Source organism: Pimephales promelas, chromosome 14 (assembly GCF_988280905.1).
Source record: "Pimephales promelas chromosome 14, fPimPro1.hap1.1, whole genome shotgun sequence".
Taxonomy (NCBI): domain Eukaryota; kingdom Metazoa; phylum Chordata; class Actinopteri; order Cypriniformes; family Leuciscidae; genus Pimephales; species Pimephales promelas.
In genome coordinates this window covers 6,893,082-6,910,472 of record NC_142782.1, presented here as the reverse complement: position 1 = coordinate 6,910,472, position 17,391 = coordinate 6,893,082, and the positions used below count along the sequence as shown (strand labels likewise).

Here is a 17,391-nt window from a genome sequence, read left to right as displayed (position 1 = left end):
CACATCAAAAAAAAGTCATTGCCTCTAATGCGTCTAGACTCTTGTTCAATTTTTGGACTTGAGTGATAAATGATGACAGAATATAGATTTTTTGGGTGATCTACCTCTTTAAGGCAAGACACTATATAGACTAAATCTGTTTTCTTTTTTCATACACTGGTTATTTTAAGATCTGTGGATATTTTGCTTCCACAAGCCTTTTTCAGATCGATAAATCACCACTTATGTAGCACTTACATACACTAAACTTTTCAGTTTCATTCCTATTTTCTGACGTTTTTTTTACTGAGGGGTTTGTTCATATAACATTCAAATTACTTACATAACATTCCTAAAAAACATGGTGATTTTTTTGTTTTCTGGCTGTTGACAGTATTAGATTCTTAAAGAGTTTTCCAAAACTCTGTCTGTAAAACCTTTAACTTAATTTGTCAAATATTTTTTTTCCAGGCTTTATACAATGTTCTAGAAATGTATGCAGATTACTGCATATTTATCTAGATGATGTCCACTTGCATATATAAACATAACATTTTAGAAAACTTGTAATACAAAACCATTTTGCAGTTCTTAAATTACAGCCGCAGTCCTCAGTTTTTTCCTCTTTGTCGCCATCTCTGTTCGAAATCTGCAATTGCAGTCATTCACGGAATGATCAACTTTACGTGAGTTGTACCTCGGCACGGCACAGCAAGGATGAATCCAATAGTTTTGAACACTGGCTGGTTATGTACTAGCTCAAAAAAATTATTTTGGATAATTTTTTGCCCAAAACAGTTTCAGATTGGAGTTTTAAAGGACAACTCCGGCGCAAAATGAACCTTTGGTCTAATTACACATTGTTACCTAGTCAACCGTTATCTGAGATTTGTTTTCATGATTGCCGAATGTAAATAGTTTTATCTCTAAAAACAGTTTAGCCTATAACGCTAGTATAACGCTAGTATATAGGGCATAGAGTAATGACAAATAAAAATCGCTTGTTATTACCACTAACAAGGCTCAAAATAGCCCCTCACTAACACGACAGCATAATAAGGGTCCCTACATTCAAACCGTCTTTGTCAAAGAACTTTGTCAGTGTCCATACAGTTTGACAAGAAGATATTTTATACAAGTACACACAGTCAACTTCGCGAATACAGGAAGAAGCCATCTTTGAAAAATAGTCTCTACCAGTCAATCTACGAACGCCGATCCATGTGCGCTGGTGAGATGTGAATAAGGTGATAAGGTGAGCGCGAACAGTATAGGCTACGTGTACATATTGAAGAGAAGAAAACGGTTCGTGTTTGTGTTTCTTCCGAAAACAATGGACCATATGAGATTCTGCACAGTTCAGCGCACTTGGATCGGCGTTCGTAGATCGACTGGTAGAGACTATTTTTCAAAGATGGCTTCTTCCTGTATTCGCGAAGTTGACTGTGTGTATAAAATATCTTCTTGTTAAACTGTATGGACACTGACAAAGCTCTCAACGCTTCGGTTTGAATGTAGGGACCCTTATTATGCTGTCGTGTTGGTGTGGGGCTATTTTGAGCCTTGTTAGTGGTAATAACAAGCGATTTTTATTTGTCATTACTATATGCCCTATATACTAGCGTTATACTAGCATTATAGGCTAAACTGTTTTTAGAGATAAAACTATTAACATTCGGCAATCATGAAAACAAATCTCAGATAACGGTTGACTAGGTAGCAATGTGTAATTAGACCAAAGGTTCATTTTGCGCCGGAGTTGTCCTTTAAGCAATCAGCAGGCGGAAGTATGGTATTCACCTGTGGTGTTCTTATCTCACCTCCTCTCCTGTCTCTGTGTCCAGTGTTCTCTGCTCCAGACACTCAGTCTGAAAGCTGCTTTCCAACACAGGAACATGTTCTTCATGGTCTGCATGATGTTTCTCTGTTTTCTGGCTTGTGAGATGTGCTGTCTCCACCGATGCATCACCAGTTGAGCCCTCTTCCTCTCTTTGAGCATGCTGAACTCATGAAGCCACTGGGAGAAATATCTGGAGGTAGAGGAGAACAAAATCTTTAATGACTTCACCATAGAAAGGTTTTTAGCAGCATTTAAAGGTCCCCTGACATGGGGTTACTTTATTATTTTAAAATGTTTCCTGGCTTGCCCTTATAATGTATGTTTTTTTTAGATCAAAAATAGTCATAATTTAGTTTGAAGGGGCGTGTCTGCTGTGCGATTCAGTGTAACCGCCCACTAATGTGATTGGCTGACATGGTTGCATATGAAATACCTACATATTACATGTGAAACTCTCTCGAATACTATTATACGTTTTTACTATTACAGCTATCTAGATTAACGAATCGTGAGAAGTTTTTAAAGACCTATTCCCATCACATAAAATGTTGCCGTGATGAGCGTTGAGCAAGCAGATGAAAGTCAATCGCGAGAATGAAGATCTTATCATTGCAATGCAGAAACACTCTCTAATGCTTTCACCAATGCCAACACGATGATGTACATACAGTAAGAGCTTCGTTGTGCCGTGTAACACGAATCATTGATTTCTTAACGCTTTCTGTTGATTATTTTCATCCTACTAAAAGAAACGTTATGAAGTTGATATTTTAGTCACTGGCTTGACTTACTGATACATAAACAGTATTGAATGATTTCGAGAGAAAGATTACCTGTCTGAACTTGAACAATTAGGCTATACATCCGAAATTGATGCTTGGTAGCTCAATTGATTTATTTTCAGACATTCATCGAGGCCAGCTCTGTATTGGCCCAAGTTGAGGAAATACAGTCATCAATGAAAAGTAGTGTTGGCGCATTTCCAGAGAAAATTAACCCATTGTTTCTTCAGAGGCTAAAAAGAAGGAACTAAAAAATACTTTTGTGTTCATTTGTACATCCGAACACTAATCAACTGCCATGCTTCGCTCGTTCGCAAGCCATGATATCTCTTGAGGAAAAACTCACATCGTACTCGCACGTTTGTACTTCTTAGCTCATTTTCTCATGGGCGAGACACATTCTCTGGGCGGGCAAAGCAGTATTGAATGATGAATATATAATGTATTTTATAAATTTATTTTTTAAACTTAGGATACATATATATATAACGATATAAATTCTGTTCGTTTTCTCACAGCAACCGCTCGTTTCGTGTCTTAGGCCATCAATGTGTACTTACATTTACGAGTCATTAAATCATGTTTAATTTGGACTTCTCTCTGCATTGGACTTATCTGTGCAAGTGTGACATACATATTTTTGATATATTTATAGTTATAGAATCAGCCGATAAAAAAATCCTTATCATACACTGTGCTTTTTCCCATTTCCACACACAAACCTGTGTTTTAAGACTCTTTGGTGATAATTCTGAGATCTTCTGAAATATTTCTCTGCCTGGCTCCACATGAGAAATGTTCTTCTCTTCATGACAATCTTCCTCCTCTCATCATACTCACACAGAAGAGCCTGTCGATGGGCCTGATCTAAATCACAAGAACATAATGCTTTTATTGGTTTATCAATAGTTATTTGCTATGTTATAATGCATACACTCAACATACTGCAATATGTTCAATATAAGGCAATATGCATACTTTTATATACATATGAAATATATACAGGCCTTTTAAGGGAAATGTTTAAACTACAGTATAACAGAAAAGCAAGGAAAAAAAGAAATGACACGAATATGGCTTAATTCAATGGTGATTTCGACTCACGGTTTTCATGTTTTCTCCACTGCCGTAAGATGACTTTGACTCTTAAGTGGAGTCTGTGTTGTCGTATGCTGTTGGAGAGCCGTTGCTGAGCACAGATGATTCTCCACTGACAGAAACAGACACGCAAGAGTCTGTAGTGTGAAAAGAACAGAGCTGACGCCTGCCTCTGCTTACAGACCTGCAAACACCTCAGCCATGCCCAAAACACTCTTAAACACACAGAAACAGACACACACTATCATTAACATGCCCTTCACATTGAGCTTCGCATTACCTTCCATGTTGCAGATAGATAAAACAAAGCAAAATATATAATTCAAGTGAGCGATTGTTTCGCTTGATAAGACCCTTATTCATCATCTGAAATCGTTTAAAGCAGTTTGAACAGTTTGCAGTTTGCACTGAAACTGTATTTTGGACCTTGAACCATTTGGTTCCCATTGAAGTCCATTTTATGGAGAAAAATCCTGGAATGTTTTCATCAAAAACCTTAATTTCTTTTCAACTGAAGAAAGAATGACATGGATATCTTGGAAGACATGGGGGTGAGTGAATTATCAGCAAAAGTTTTTTTTAAAAGTGAACTACTCCTTTAAGATCTCAGACATCCTCCGCAATTATTACAAATGACTAGAGGTCACCAGGTAATACTTATCCCGTGCGAATAGGGCTTTAGTTGTATTCAACAATAACGCTGCTTGTTTTATATAATATTTACTGATTTTTCCTTATTAAATTACTTTTTGACTTTTTTTTAATACAGCTGTAAAAAATATTTTCAAGATTTGTTATCACAACATATTTTCTTTTGTCAAATCAACTTTATAATAATTTATTTAGTTGAGATAACTTATTATTTTGAGTTTCTGATGATTAAATTAATCTACTTCATTGTATTAACTCACTTTTTCCAGTTCAATCAACTTAAACTTTTAAGACAACCCAGGTTACTTACTTTTTTAAGTTAAACCAACAATATTTTTTTACAGTGTAGTAATCACAACATTTTTTCCTTTGTCAAATCAACTTAAATAATTTATTTAGTTCAGATAACATGTAATTTTGAGTTTCTGATGATTAAATTAATCTCCTTCATTGTATTAACTCACTTTTTCCAGTTCAATCAACTTAAAATTTTAAGGCAACCAGGTTACTTACTTTTTTAAGTTAAACCATCAATATTTTTTTACAGTGTGGTTGTTGATAATGTAAAAGTAAAATATTGGTTGATTAATCAGTCTGACTGATATAACGTGTTATGTTAAACACAACACAACGATGTATCACCAATATGTGAAATGGTAGTGGTGCATAAACGAAACACAACTGCTTTAAAACATGATAGTGATATCTGATAACCACCATAAAACAGCCAAAAATACATTCAGGCTGTCACAGATATGACGTGTACCTCTTCTGTAATGTTCGAAAATAAACGGCTCTGGCAGTCTGCTGCTGGCTTACACATGTTACCCACGTGGAGAAGCTCATGTTCAATCTGTGTCTCTCTGCTTTGCTCTCCATCTGTTCAACAGCACACTTCTGCTGCTCGCAGTGCGGCCCCATGACCTATGACACGCATAGAAAATCAGCTCGCAGATATAAGCTGCATTTGTCCACAGTCAAAGATTTAAATATGATTTATCAACATGAAACATTCACAACTCATTTTACTTCTCTAATTTTGACAAAAATCCAGGTTGTTAGAATGATTTAAGCTAAGAAACAAACATATCTGATATTCTTTTGCCAAATTATAGTTCTAATTTGAGAAATATTTCTTAAATTGTAATCTATCATTAATTTCAATCAGTCACGAACCTCTAAATTTGTATTTACCACTGGGGAACTCTGGGATTTACATTTATTCATTTAGCTGACACTTTTATCCAAAGCGACTTACAATTGCTATATACTATATTTCAGAGGTCCCAAGCCTCTGGAGCAACTAGGGGTTAACCGTCTTGCTCAGGGACACACTGGTGTCTCACAGTGGATTCGAACCCGGGTGACTCACACCAAAGGTATGTGTCTTATCCACTGCGCCATCACCTCAACATAATATTGATACGCAAGTTCACGAGTTGGGCATGCCATAAACTTTAAACATGGTGTACGGGAGAAAGATTGCTGCTGTGACTGGTATTCTTTATTAGTTTTTTTTTCTCCTTTATTAGTAGTCCATATTTACATATGTTAATAAACATTTGAAGAATATTGTATGATTTAGTCACCAAGAATAAATGAATATTGTATGATTTATTCACCAAGAATGGCATGTTTTAGACCGAAATTCCAGAATTGTTAGCAAGCTGACTATCAAGACAGCAAAGCTCGTAATTACAACTTCAAAATTGGGAAGTAGGAAATTTTGTAGGAAAGGAAGTAAAAAGGTTCCATTATGAGTAATAAAGGTACATTTTTACATGGTAAAATAATGGTAAAACAATGAAAAATCGAATTAAAATTATTTTTATCCATACATATTATTTACCCCATTCAACAAGTTGGGGTTTGCTTTAAAGTTTCCTTTAAAGAACTGGGGTTCCCATGGAAAATCCGGATAGTATGAGGTAGCCAATATCTTATTTTTTTAATTGTACATTTATTTTTGATAATTAGCTTTTTTTCTGCTATTGTCTTTACTAAACATACTGAAAGAGTTGTTGTTTTTTTGTAGAAAACTTTGTTAAAAAGACCAACATAATTACAATTTGAATCTTTCTTATTATGAACAGGTAAAATTGCAATTTGTATATCAAGAAAGGACAATTGAAGACGACAAAAAGACAGATGTTCATGTGTTTTTAAGTGTTTAGTCAGAGATAGATTATCTCTGACTTTAATATGCGTGTTTATAGCATATTAAGATTTTATTGATAAAATAGAACATTTTAAAGGGAGGTTAAAATGGAAAATGTTGCTATTATTGGAGAATTGTTTATATTAAGAATGGGAATTTTTCTTTTCTTTCTCGGGGCCTGGGGTAAAAAAAGATTGAGAACCACTGCTTTAAATATAAAATGAAATAAAATAACAATCCTCCCAATTCGGATGGATTATTTCCATATGGACTATATTGATATTTAGAATAACTAGGGCAGATTCATAACATACATTTTTACTTTATTTTTACCATTCTGGTCCATGTACAGAAGCTGTGTCTGAGTAGATTGGTGTCATGGGTAAGCGTTGCGTGCTGTTCCAACACGCGTTTCCTGCATCTCTGCCAAACCATTACTTTCCATTGAATGACTGTGTGAAAAATCACCCTCCTTTCCTGCAAAAAAAAAAAGAAAAAGAAAATTGTACAAAAATCAACATAACTACTTTTTCATTGCTCATAAACATAGTTTAATACTTAGTTCACCCAAAATTTTGTACCAGACCCAAATTACAAATTACAAAAAGTCCTTTTAGGCAAGTCATGCCACTCGGCCGCCGTCTTGGCAATGCCTCCAGGCAGCTATTTCGGACATAAAAACTGCTTGTATAGAAACAACAGTAAAATATGATAAAAATCGCTGAAAAGGTTTGATGACTTTGTCTCAAAATAAGGTTTAAAAGGTCTTTTCCCCCACAGGTTATACATTTCCTACGCATGTACAAGGGTCTCGTCTCCGCTATTAAAAACCTCAAATGTGCGTATGCGTCAGTGGAAACAGACGATAGGCTTACATGTTACATATGTAACCATGGTTCTCTAAGAAGGGTAACGAGACTTGGTGTTCTGGAGTTGACGTTATGGGAAATGCCCTCAGTGTCACTGGTGTCTGAACATGTACCAAACATGTCATTTTATTTGCTGATGGCAGTCTATGAAATTACGAGCAGAGCGCCCATAAGAGGGTGCCTGGCCAACACATTCTCATCCCAAAAAGTCATATAACTGACGTTTTGGGACGTCTTTTGACCATACGTCAATATCCTCCTTTTTAGGGCCCCCTTAAACGTCGCTAGATGGCGATCCCGGGCCGTCATACAACTGACGCTTTACCTTTAACGTCAGTTAGGTGACGGGTTAGGTTTAGGGTTAGGTTTAGGTCTGGGGTAGAGTTAGGATCCCATAACCTCATCTACCGACGTTTAAGGAGGCCCTAAAAAGGCGAATATTGACGTATGGTCAAAAGACGTCCCAAAACGTCAGTTATATGACTTTTTGGGGTGAGACTGTGCTGGCCTGGCTGCCTGCAAAATACATCATCTCTTTTGTCTGAAGGAGACGTGCAGGCAACCCGTTGCAATCCATAGTGGGCATAGAATAGATTGTGCTCTATTTCGAGGGCAGTCCTGGCCTTTACAACCTCCCTCCCTTCCTTGCAGGGCAGGAAAAAAAACAAAAAACTTAAGTGCCCAAGAGCAAACAAAAGCTCTAATAATTGCTAGTTATGTCAATGCTTAAAGCCGCGAGGGAGTAGTTTACCAAACAGAGTACTCACCTATGACCTTCGGTCTACCACTACTTCCAAGGTGGAGAATATAACCCTCTTTTCATCAGAAAGAATCAAAACACGAGGGACATAGTGCGTGCAAAGGCTTTCGCCATCTTAACGCAACATTTAGGGAAAGTGCAGGGGGGTGTAAGCTCTACAGTCACATGGGAGAACTAAGATTTTCTCCATGAAACACTTCTACGAACACATCTGATCAGAGTGCTGCCATAACAATATAGTTGGAGAGGGAATAAACAAAACTAGGGGAATCTGGGAATACCCATTGAATCATCATCCTTTCTACTCTCTACTTTACCTCATTGGTGTCATGAGGGCAGCAGAAGAAAGGGAACATGGCAAGTGATCATAACCCTTAGTAATTAGTCTTAATGACTATTTACAACAACTGCCCCAACAGGGGAGAGTCCCCTATACTCAGGAAGGAGGGAAATGCATAATAGAGTGAGCCCAGTAATCCTCATTACATAGACTCTAGACCAAAGGAATTTGAAGGGGAGCTAAGCCCTACTTAACGACAACAATGCAACTGGGGAAGAGCAGCTCATACCATGCTAGGAGGTCAGCTACAGCTAGCGCCTCAAGTCTATTTGGCACCAGGCCATAGTATGTGACGGATAACAAGGAGGGACACCCTCAGGCAAACTTCCTTCCATCATTAGCGTTGACCATAGAAGAGCATCCTCCAAAAAGGGGATTGATATCCCTACCTGATGGGTCCAACATTAATTGGAGAGGCATTGGGAATCTCGAAAACCTTCCATAGTACTTCTGTCCCCCCTGCTCTACCCTAAGGTGAATCTTAAGAGCAGATTAAGAAAAGGAGCCTGCCAAGTTCTAAAACCTTCGTAATGAACCTTCCAGGCTACAAACTTCACTATTATTGCCATTTTAGGGTCCTTGCTCCTACTTAGGAAAACAGGGAGAATGAGAGCAGGGAGGGCATAATGCAGTGTGCCCACTAATCCCATCACCCAGACTCTAAGAAGAACAGCTGAACCCTGCCTTTAATAGGTACAAAACATGACCTCTACTCATTAGTACCGTCGCCATGGTCGAACACCCATTCAAAGAGGAGCGATATCCCTGCCTCAGAACCCAATAATAGTTGGGGAGGTTGGTAATTGAAGCATGGTTCTATTCACCCTGCTCTACCTCTACCTTAATGGTACTTAAAGGGATACTCCAGTTTTTTCGTTTTTTTGTTTTGTAAAAAAGGCTCCTTTTACAACTCCCTCAGAGTTAAACAGTTGGGTTTTCGAATCCATCCAGCCGATTTTCTGATATTTAGAACAATATCAATAACCAGACAGTTTCTGGTCTCATTGACTTCCATAGTAGGAAAAAAAATATATACTATGGAAGTCAATGAGACCAGAAACTGTCTGGTTACTGATACTCTTCTAAATAACAGAAAATCATCTGAATGGATTCGAAAATGGTAAAACCCAACTGTTTAACTCTGGGGGAGTTGTAAAATTAGCCTATTTCCAAAAAAGTGGAGTATCCCTTTAAAAGCAACTGTCACAAAGAGCAAGAAAGGCTGCTTAGAGCTGCTGCTCCTCCAAGAGGGAAGCCTACATCTGTACTTTGCCAAAAAGGGAGGGAAATAAAGCAGGGCATAATGCAATGTGCCCAATAAATCATACCCTGACTTAGCTCGTCAATGCGCCTTGATAACACATTCCAAAGAGAGCAACACCAACACAGTCACCACAAGTTGTGGGATATAATAAAGAGGAGGGGGAAATTGTATTAAAGTAAACCCATCCCATTTCCTGAGTCCCTCAAAGGTAGCATGCAAAATGCTGACTTCCCAAACCAGCATCACAGGCTACAACCTTCAGGGATGCTCCTAATACCAGGCAAAGAACCTTCTTAAGTGAAAGAGGTATGCAAGGACGGGTACATGCATTCAGCTATCCAATACACTGATTACCTCGGTTCAAACCTTTTGAAAAGCCCTTGCTAAGGGTCGATCAAGGCTCACCAGAAAGCGGTTGTCCAAACAACCACAAGCGACTTCCCATTTCTCACGTGATCAGGCCAACTTTAATCTGTGCATGGTGCGGGCCATCACATCCAATAATTTCCAATAATTTCCACCAGTAAGCTTTTGTGTGGTGGGCGTTCTGGCACAATATGGCTGCCGTTGCATCATCCAGGTGGATGCTGCACACTGGTGGTGGTGGTTGAGGAGATTCCCCCTTCTATGTAAAGCGCTAGATAAATGTAATGAATTATTATTATTATTATTACATGTGTTCAGACACCAGTGGGGCACATAGACAGTAAAAGAAATGGACTCATTGGAACTCCATTGAGACGATTGAAGCCCGTTTTTGGCGATTTTTTAGCATTTCCGTCCCTGACGCGCAGACTCAAACAGAGCTTGACTACGTAGATGTGACGAGAGCCATCCGTCTGTCTTCTAGTGCTGTGGCATGAGAAATCTGAATCATTCCCTTCCGAAGCATGCAGAGGCGGAGTGTGAATATGAGCTGTCCATGAGCTAGCAGAAGGAGACAATTTTGCTAAGTATTCTGATTAATTATTTTGTCATTTTGCCTCCACATTTCCCCGATTGCGCGCGAGCTTCTTCTCCTGTCCATACGGTAATCTCTCTACTGTGCGACAGAGAGTCATGTGGGTATGACGCAATCGTTAGCCTACTTTCACTAAAACTGCTTCTACGGGGCCATAACATAAGCTACAAGGTAATGGCGCATTTTATACATTGTCGTGTTTCTTTAGAAATAATTAAAGGACAAATGGGGTCTTCAAACGCCTCAGATGTAAAGTTATTCACTGTCAAAGTGACGCCAAAATGAATGGGTGTCAATGGGAATGCTAACGCAAGTGAAGTTCTGCTATAAGATGGCAGCTCCCGCGAGGCTTCAACTTCCGGTCAATGGATTACCCCCTTGGTGGGGCAGAGGGCATTACCCATAACTTCAAGACGGCGTGTTAAAGTTCCACTTCGAAAGGGAACAATGTGTAAAAACATAAAACACCAATTTTTACCATTGTGAAGCCATTTTTTTCAAAGTTGGCATAGATACTATGGAACAGCATTTCTCCCAGTGGACCAATATAAATGATTTTGTTGATTAATAATTAATTTACCCAGTGCCGGACAGCCCTGCAGTGTATTTGTGTATGAGCTCTCCACACCCTGAACGCCACAGTCAGGTCTTTACATCTCCTGTTTTTTCTACAGAGATCCCCCTGTAGCCTCATCTCTCTGTTAGTGTGCACTAGACTCCTCCACTGGGAAAAAGGCAGACTCAGATCAGGTTGCATCATCCTGCCGAGGGCTCTTAGTAGCACAACCTAAGGAAGAATGAAAAAGTATCAGATTGAAATAAATAGAACTGACTGCTGAATTGACTCAGTTTGGTCCCGTACTATTAATAATACAACAGCAAAAGCAAAGCTGACTCTGGATCAGAACCGTTATACTATGAAGTTTTAAATGTAAATTTACCACCAGAATGATCCAAAAACATGATTCATTATGGGATCCTGTAAAATGATAAACATTTCGGTGGAAAGAATCAACACTAAAGGTAGAATAAATGCCATAAAAATCTAAACTCCTAATATTTAGTTTCTCAAGTAAATTTAATGGTTTAGATTGCTTTAAGCTAAACTGCAAAATAAATAAATATTACTAGATTTAATACAAAGTGGTTGTTAAATATCAGGGAAATATTATAAACAAAAGATTTATGTATAAACAATATAAATTGCAATTGATTGATTGATTGATTGAACACCTTTGATCTGCAAAGTCTGCAGTGATCATAGAAACAACTATGAGCCATTCTCTCATCTCCTGGGTCTTTATATACCTCAAAGATTTTACTGCAGGGAAAAAAAAAAAAAAATAGAATGGTATTTTATCTTTAATTTAAACTTTGTATTAAAATTATTCTAAAATTAAAATTAAATTGTGTAGCTAACCTGATAAATGATCCGTGCTCCTCTGATGCAGTCCATGTTATGTGGCTGTGCTGTGATCCTGTGGCCTGTAGAGGGCAGTGTTGCTCTCTATGTGTCAACACACTTCGTTTCAAACTATCATCTTCTGCTGTGCAGGTTTTACATTCTACCAGATAACCCTTTTTGAATGATTAAACATTCATGATGAAAAAAAAATAAAAATCACAATATGCTTATTGAGAATACAAAACCTATACTTTTCCAACTGATACAGCATGTTCCCTATTACTAAGTTAAAGAGCAAAACGTTTGACAATAAATCGCCTTTTTTGTCAACGATACTACAATATTAGCAGTATTATGGTGCTTTTGAGACCTCCAGTCTGATTTAAAAAGTCTTGGTCTACGTTTTAAGAGTTCTATGGTCTGGGTCTGCTAGCTTTAAAATGCTAATTTAAACAAAACAAACAAAATCCACAAGCGAGCTAGCTAGTATTGTTGATCCCCGGGAATGAATATTTGGCAACAACCACTGACTGTGGCGGGCGCTATCATAGATGGGCGCTATGTGCGGGCGAGTGGACGGGTCTCATGTGTTTTTGACGTAACATCACAAATCTAGCATCATCACATCACCTTCGAAGTGTTCCAAATGATGATAGAAAAACGTTCTGCAAATATTGCAAATGTGAAATCAGAGTTCACCACAGTGATCTAGTAGCTTATGCTGTGAGTGAATAACATTAAAAAAAACATTTATTTGACACAGGCAAAGTTGCTTTCTAAGAACTAATGTTGCTGTGAAAGAGGAAGCTGGCTGCCCACGTTGCTTGTCACTCAAGCACTTCAACTGTTGATCATTTAGTGACTACTAGGGTCAGAAAATATCAGAGAGGACAAGTTCTTGACCTTTATTGTATGAGATTGTGTTTCAGTGTGTGATATTAAGATTTTGGGTGAGACAAAAGGTCAAAACTTTAAACTTAACACACACACATCTATGTATCTATGTATCTATGTATCTATCTATCTATCTATCTATCTATCTATCTATCTATCTATCTATATACATATATATATATATTTTTTTTCTACAAATAACCAGGTTAACTTTTATTTAAACAGGTGAAACTCGAAAAATTAGAATATCGTGCAAAAGTTCATGTATTTCAGTAATTCAAATTAAAAGGTGAAACTTTTCATGATATTAAAATTTTTCAAGTTTCACCTGTATATAGAGGGAAAATATATACATATATACACACATATATTTATATGTAAATACATATATATATATATATATATATATTTACATAATTTTTATATGTTTTATATGTAATACATAATTTATATATATATATATATATATATATATATATATTATATATTATATATATATATAAAATTGGGCTAGTTTTCATTCCATTTGGGCGGGTTTTGAGTTGTCATTGGGCTTGAAATATTTCTGGGACCTGGCAACCCTGCTGAGTCTTGTACCTGAGGTAATGCAGTGGATACAGCACAGGGTGGGGAAGATGAGGATGGATGAAGATGAGCCAGTTTGGCTGTGAAGAGCAGAACTGCATCAGAGAAAACAGCCTGAGTGTGTCTGTACCACTCCACAAGAACAGCCCGCTTAACAGCTCTATGTTGAGCTGATCTGTGAGATCTCAAAGAGAAATTAAAGAATTGAGCAAGGTATGACTAGAGAGAGAAATATAGTTACAGAGAAAGAGAAAAAGAGGAGTTTAGCATACTGTGCCAAATGTTGTTTCTCTAATATCTCTGTCCACTTATGAAGAGTGTTGTGGAGAAGTAGCATGGATGATAGTTCTTGCGCTGAAAATCGTGATTTCCATGTGAACACTTCCATCGTACAACCTAAAATACAAACATATTTTCAACATTGGTAATAATAAGAACTGTTTCTTGAGCACCAAATCAGCATATTAGGATGATCTCTGAAGAATCATTATCATGTAACACTGAAGGCTGGTGAATATTACTTTTTTTATTTTAAGTTGTAATAATATATCACAATATTACAGTTTACTGTATTTTTATCAAACAAATGCAGCCATGGTGAGCATAAGATATTTTTTTTTTCAAATCTAACTAACCTTAAACTTTTGAAATATATATAATGATAGGCTACTTGTAAAATTGTCAAACCTGTGTTTTTCTGTCTAGTATGAAACTGGTGGATGAGGAACTCCTTTTGAAGACCGTGTAGCTGTAGAGATCTCCTCCACTGCTGTAAGCATGTCTTGAGTGTTTGAACCTTTCTGTGAGAACAGTAATGCAGAAGCAACGCACTGCGGTGAACCAGTGTTCTCCACGCTGATAAACACCTGTCATATATAAGCACACAGAGAATCAGTGCCACAACCGCATGGAACAGTTTAGCAACCACATAGCAACAACCTATAAGTAAACTAGTGTTCAAAGTAAGTAATTTTTCATTTATTTATTTATTTATTTATTTTGGTGATGAGCCTTCTAAGACTATAGCAAGTTCCCAGGAAGGATTTTGCAGTCCTCAGATGCAAGAAATTAGATACCTGGGGAATCTCCATCAACGTGAACGTGGCAAGCCAAAATAGCAGCCATGTAAAATTTAGATGGAACTCAGGGAGTGAACCAACCAGGCAATTACCAATACAATTTGTTTGTAGAGGGAGCTCTAGCATTAAAAATGGCCTCAACAACCTCAGTTGAGAGACCATATTCTAGGAGTTGATCACCCTCAGGGGCCAGACCCACCGGTTCCAAATCTCGGGTTGGGGGTGAAAGATCCCTACACCTGAGACAAAAAGTCCCTCCTGGTCGTAATCTCCCACGGAGAGCTTTCCAGGATAAACAATAGAGGGCCCTATCATACACAGGCACAATGCAGCGCCAGGTGTGAAGCAAGTATTTTTTTTTACTAGTTTCTGACGCAGTACTCATATTCACGTCCAAAAAAACTGTTTCAGTGCAAACTGTTCAAAGGGCTTTAAACGATTTCAGACGATAAATAAGGGTCTTTTTCGTGTCATTTAGTTCATTCAACGAATTCGGGAAAAGATTCATTCATTCATGAACGAGTTCGAATAGGAGAGTCACAAACGCGCATCACAGAACAGAGCAAGGCGACCTTTTGAGCTTATAAAACGTAAACTTAATTATTTTTTTTTTTAAATGAGCGATCGTTTCGCTTGATAAGACCCTTATTCATCGTCTGAAATCATTTAAAGCCATTTGAACAGTTTGCAGTTTGTACTAAAAATGTCTTTTGGACCTTATAAGACCTTAAGTCCATTATATGGAGAAAAATGGAACGTTTTCATCAAAAACATTAATATCTTTTCGACGAAAAAAGAATGACATGGATATCTTGGATTACATGGGGGTGAGTAAATTATCAGCAAAAGTTTTTTTCAAAAGTGAACTACTCCTTTAAGAGAATAGGGACAACACTTTTAGACCATGCGCCGTGGCCTTAGGTCTGAGAACTAAACTCGGGCTGGCCCTTTCACATCCAGCTAACAAAAAAAGGTCCCCAGAACGTCCCCTAAATGGCCTGTGCGAACGTCCCCCCGAACGTCCCCATGTGGAGTCCGCTTGATGTCCCGCGGACATTCGCGAAGACGTCCTCCGGACGTTAAAGATGACGTTCCCAGGACCACCAGCGGCCATCCGGGACGTTTATGGGACTTTCGCGTTTAGTCCCCTGAATATCATTTTATTTTATTTTACTTCTGGCTAACCAAAGAAAACAGACACGGTGTAAGGAACAAAGTAAATTATTTATTTAAAACAATTGTAAAGGTGCCATTTCCGTGTGTGTGTCTTCAAATGCGCTGGCAGCTGTGTGTGTGTGTGTTTGTCGGTCAGCTGTGGGATTAATCCGATGGCAATTCTCCCCCTTTGGCGTCTAACGTTACCTAAAACAACAAAATGAACATATTCAGTTATGATTTTATCAATATGTGAAATGTAACGTTGTCTCATTTTCAGCTGTTAGCTTCGTAGCTACTCGTAGTATTAGCATATAACGGTTATCAGCGGTACATTGCGGACAACTTCAGCAAACGTTTAAAAGGTAACATTTTCATATAATTTAAAGATGGACAGTGGTTATGGTGACTAATTTATAATAATATAATTAGAAATACCTTTTAGACAGACGACGGACAGAGGAAACACAAGGCTGCGTCTGAGAAGGACCGTTAACTGTCACCACGCTACCCAGAGCGTTGCCATGGATACAAACCATAGACTGTGATACAAACCGCGTACACAAGGAATGACGTCACTCGCTTAGGCGCATTTGATCCTATATGATTTGATCGTCACTCGCTTGTTTCTCCAATGTTTTTTTTTTATTTTTTTATTTTTTGTTCTGCATGTGCCATCAGTCTTAAGTGCAATAATTAGAACAATATTTTTCCTAAAATAAATTATTTTTAATAAAACCAGTCACCTTCTCCTGACCAACGTTTGACAGGTAGGCTAATGTTTAGGATACTTTTATTTGTCTTACCTGTGTTATTATCCACTTTCCAGCAATTTTTCATTCTTCACGTTTTCCTCGGCTGCATTCATCATTTGAAGTCGATGCATTCTTCTGGGATTCAACCTCTTCGTGCATGTGGAATAGCCTTTATAAATTGTAGCTCATATTCAATTTAATCAATTGTCATGTTTTTGATTTTTAAATTATAACAGTTGAAAACAGACTCGTGGTATTATTACATCTTTAATTAGTCATCAGGAAACACAAGGCTGCGTCTGAGAAGGACCGTTAACTGTCACTACGCTATACCCAGCTGAGCGTTGCCATGGATACAAACCATAGACTGTGATACAAACCGCGTACATAAGGAATGACGTCACTCGCTTAGCCGCATTTGATCCTATGATTTGATCGTCACTCGCTTGTTTCTCCAATGTTTGTTTAAGTACAATAATTACAACAATATTTTTCCTAAAATAAATTATTTTTAATAAAACCAGTCACCTTCTCCTGACCAACGTTTGACAGGTAAATGTTTAGGATACTTTTATTTGTCTTACCTGTGTTATTATCCACTTTTCCATTCTTCACGTTTTCCTTGGCTGCATTCATCATTTGAAGTCGATGCATTAGAGCTCCTGGGATTCAATCTCTGTGCATGTGAATAGCCTTTATAAATTGTAGCTCATATTCAATTGAATCAATTGTCATGTTTCTGATGTTTAAATTATAACGGGTGAAAACAGACTCGTGGTATACATCTTTAATTAGTGATTAGAATTTACATGAAGT

General features: G+C 37.6%; 1 protein-coding gene and 1 long non-coding RNA gene across 2 annotated transcripts in view; both read right to left on the bottom strand.

Moving 5' to 3' along the window:
* Nucleotides 1-17,391, bottom strand: part of LOC120489549 (uncharacterized) — a 37,323-nt gene that overhangs the window by 8,511 nt on the left and 11,421 nt on the right. Inside the window, exons 9-19 of the mRNA XM_089119347.1 lie at nt 14,274-14,452; nt 13,859-13,982; nt 13,599-13,770; nt 12,123-12,280; nt 11,936-12,023; nt 11,283-11,489; nt 6,842-6,985; nt 5,117-5,274; nt 3,706-3,914; nt 3,324-3,468; nt 1,800-2,009 (exon numbers count right to left, since the gene is read on the bottom strand). Coding sequence (XP_088975473.1) covers nt 1,800-2,009; nt 3,324-3,468; nt 3,706-3,914; nt 5,117-5,274; nt 6,842-6,985; nt 11,283-11,489; nt 11,936-12,023; nt 12,123-12,280; nt 13,599-13,770; nt 13,859-13,982; nt 14,274-14,452 — 1,794 coding nt within the window. The remainder of the gene's footprint in view (nt 1-1,799; nt 2,010-3,323; nt 3,469-3,705; nt 3,915-5,116; nt 5,275-6,841; nt 6,986-11,282; nt 11,490-11,935; nt 12,024-12,122; nt 12,281-13,598; nt 13,771-13,858; nt 13,983-14,273; nt 14,453-17,391) is intronic.
* Nucleotides 15,871-16,811, bottom strand: LOC148973644 (uncharacterized). The gene is made up of 2 exons (XR_016146416.1): nt 16,259-16,811; nt 15,871-16,027 (listed from the first exon to the last, which is right to left on the bottom strand). It is a non-coding gene; the product is annotated as an uncharacterized LOC148973644 (long non-coding RNA).